At 39.6% G+C, this 3,484-nt stretch overlaps 1 protein-coding gene across 1 annotated transcript in view; it reads right to left on the reverse strand.

Annotated features, from left to right (window-relative positions):
* Positions 1 to 213: 213 nt before the first annotated feature.
* The window catches only part of elovl8a (ELOVL fatty acid elongase 8a), a 5,585-nt gene continuing 2,314 nt past the window's right edge, over positions 214 to 3,484 (reverse strand). The window contains exons 3-8 of the mRNA XM_035670921.1: positions 3,383 to 3,484; positions 2,801 to 2,881; positions 2,506 to 2,562; positions 2,198 to 2,312; positions 1,985 to 2,112; positions 214 to 384 (exon numbers count right to left, since the gene is read on the reverse strand). The exon at positions 3,383 to 3,484 is cut by the window's right edge and continues 92 nt beyond it. Of these exons, the coding sequence (XP_035526814.1) occupies positions 214 to 384; positions 1,985 to 2,112; positions 2,198 to 2,312; positions 2,506 to 2,562; positions 2,801 to 2,881; positions 3,383 to 3,484 (654 nt within the window). The remainder of the gene's footprint in view (positions 385 to 1,984; positions 2,113 to 2,197; positions 2,313 to 2,505; positions 2,563 to 2,800; positions 2,882 to 3,382) is intronic.

Consider the following 3,484-nt stretch of genomic DNA (forward strand, 5'->3'; position numbering starts at 1 on the left):
TTAATGTATTTTGTACATATAAGAAATCAAGCTGTAATTACCATAACATGATTAACATAAAGTAATTAACATAACAAACAAGCAGATTATTTTAATATCCCCTCTGTCATCTGTGCTTTCCTCTTTCAGTACTACCTTCCTGTTTTCAAATGTTTTCCTCTCAGCTCTTTTCTCTCCTCCCTCATATACACCTGTTTCTCTCTTTCTCTCTTCCTATGTCTTCTTGCTCTTCTTTTTGGCGAGGTAGCTGTGGTAGTAGAAGTTACTGAAGAGAGCAATAAGGCTGAGAGAGTAGGCCAACACAACCATGTTCATGGAGTCAGGGAAGTCACAGTGAGCAGAAAGGTTGTAGGTGGTATGGATGGTTACTATGAAAAACTGGAGCTGAAAGGGGGACAGAACAAGAGTGTGAAACATATACTTCCTACACCACAGCCTATATAAAGACATCAAAACAAAGTTCTGAAACTCAAATACCAAGAATTTGACACACATTCAAAATGTACTTTGGTTTACTGACATTTACTGTACATAGAACCTAAAAGACACTATGGTCATATTAAGACAGAGGCAGCTGAAGGCATTGGATACCTTTCTTTATCATCTTTTTTAGCTGGGTTAAATGTACTGTTTTGAAATCCACCGAAATCCTTTTAGTAACCAAGTTTCTTTTGTATTTCTGTGTTATTTTGTTATCATAGAATTTTTCCTCAAATTCTTTAATATGTGGGGTGCCCAGCTAAAGACTGGCTGTAGAATTATAATGTAAAAGTCAGTCTTTTCTAAAGAGCTCAATGAGACTTCTTTTGTAAAGTAACCTGCAATGAAAATGCTGCGTTGACGGCGTCCATTGTGCTGAAAGGTCCACTCACTAGGTATGCTAAGTGCTAACTAACTTTCATCATCATGATCAGCAGTGCATGCATAAGTGCATGCATGTGCGTGTGCATAAATGGGCAGTACACTTAGGGGTCCCGGTTTGTGGGCTTAAAATCTGGTGACCCTATGATAAAAGAGAAATTCCATTGATAGTTCATGCTAACTTTAATTTTTACGTGTCGCTACAATGCTTCTGCATGTACCAGTAATTGTCATGACATAAAGGCCCGTAGACTGGCCTATATCCATATGTTTCATAGAGTCACTATAGGGTTCAGGGGCCAGCTATTATGTATGAACATAATGAACATTGCACATCTATCCATCACACTCCACTAACCACCATTTCAATGTATGTAATTACCTCTAAAGAAACCCCCTAAGTACAGAAATACAAACACCAATCTCCCCAATCAACCCAACTACCTCAACTTCAGTTCATCAAATTGTAAAGACAACTGACTTAATAATGAAGGCTTGGGGATCACCTCTAAGGTCAGTACAATTATTGTTATATATTGGCAGTCAGTCACCATACTGACCTACATATGTTGCAGGCCTATAGAAGGGAAAAAACCCTACAGGATGTATTGTCTCTTCATCAGCGCTAGAAAGCAGATGGTCCAGTAGTTACTGAGGAGCATCAGTGCTGCTAATAATCTAGTTATCCCAACAGCCGGTCAGAACAATGACAAACGGAGCAGAAGGCCTCACATTAGGCTCATCAAAGTTGAGTACTTCAAGCTTTTTGGACATTTTTAGATGAGCTTGTTGGACATATACCGCAACGGTCCTAAGAGGTAAAGGCTTGTTGCCAGTGTACTTTAATACTGACAATACCATAATTTCACACATACAAGAAAAGTGATTCATGCTACAGTTGGAAGTACAGGCTCTCTTTGTTTAACAAGCATCCAAAATGATCAGATTGAATTATACTAAAACATAAACTGTACATAAAACATAAACCACATACATATAGTGAAGTGGTCAGAATGTAATAGTGATAAAATCCTAAAATAAAAATAGAATGGAAAAGGAAAGGCAGAAGAGTGAATGTTGTAGTTGCTGTCACTGAGACTCACACACAGCGGCAAATACTGACCAGTTGTAGGGAGGTGAGGTAGCGTTTCCACCAGAGGTATTTCGACATGCTTGGTCCAAAAGCTGCCAGGCCGTAGTACAGATACATCACTATGTGGACCAGCGAGTTGATCAGACCAATCAGGAAAGCTGTGGACAAGTATACAGAATGACTATCGCATAGTATGCACCTAAGTCTGTGGGTCAGTGTGTGTTTTGGGTGGGTTGTACTCACACTGGCCACCAGCCACATACTTAACCCCAGCCCACCAGTTAAAGATCATGGTGGCATGGTGGTAGACGTGGAGGAAGGTCAGCTGGTTGTTCTTCTTCCTCAGGATGAAAAATATCTGAAAACACACACAAAGGCAGGCATGCAGTAAGATCTTGCAGTGCATGTGTTTATATTTGCAAGCACAGCAGGTACAGAAACACATGCACAAGTAAGCATGTTCAAAAAGATCTGTCACTACATTTAGGAGTTGCTGCGAATATTTTTTTAATAAACTCTTAATGACTTCTTTTCACTCCTTTCATACTTACAGTGTCACTGAGCTCTATAACTTTGGAGAAGTAGAACCACCAGCATACTCTGGCCATCTGCACAACAGAAAAATATGTATATATTAATTCTTTACAACATTTTATACCCTGCTTTCCACAGAGGATAATTTGTTTCAAAGCAAGCTATATTTAAACTGCACTTTTAGGATACACATTCAGATACATTTACAGAATATTGTGGTAATCGAGGTCTAGCACACCTAAACCTGTGCATAAAACAAATTCCGGAGTGGAGAAATTGTTGCATAAAATGCGATAAAGTAAAAAGATTTACCCTCATGGCCAGTGGGCTGTCACTGTAGTCAACTGGCTGGCACAGCAGACTGTATTGGGCCAACCAGGAAGAGGCTGTGAACTGGAAAGACAAAAACTGCTTTCATCTCTGCTTCAGTTTCTCTCAATCAATTGCCTGTGAATAAGTGAAATATTCAATATTCACTCTCTATAGCTAACGCTTTACCTGCTTAACACTCACGCTATATGCTAACTGTCTGCTTTGGTGCTGAGCAGGTGCTTAAATTTCACTGGAAACAGCTGCCTGGGTGATTAATCTCAATGGGTTTGTCACTATGAGCAACCCCATTCATATTATACAAAATTATTTGATCCATTGTTATTTTAAAAAGTATTGATTCGAGCAGCTTTAATTTAGATTTGACATTAAACTTCAAAAACAGCTTAGGTGATTTAGGGTTTCAGAATCCAACTGTTCTTTTCATTTTGCATGTCAACAACTATTTGGATGTTGCTGACATGGAAAGCTCTACCCTCGCCCTGCGTTATCCTATACTGACCAGCATCCAGCTTCCCATCTACTGTACCATTAGCAAAGTTCCCACACACAGTACAACAGTACCTCATAGAACATGTATGCAGACAGGCAGACCATGGTGAAGTTGTAAACTATCAGGACAGGTTTAAGGTTGACTGGCTGCCGTTTCGCCATCAGCTTTGGCCC

Source organism: Morone saxatilis, unplaced genomic scaffold, assembly GCF_004916995.1.
Source record: "Morone saxatilis isolate NCDOM2014 unplaced genomic scaffold, NCSU_SB_2.0 Contig23, whole genome shotgun sequence".
Lineage (NCBI taxonomy): Eukaryota > Metazoa > Chordata > Actinopteri > Moronidae > Morone > Morone saxatilis.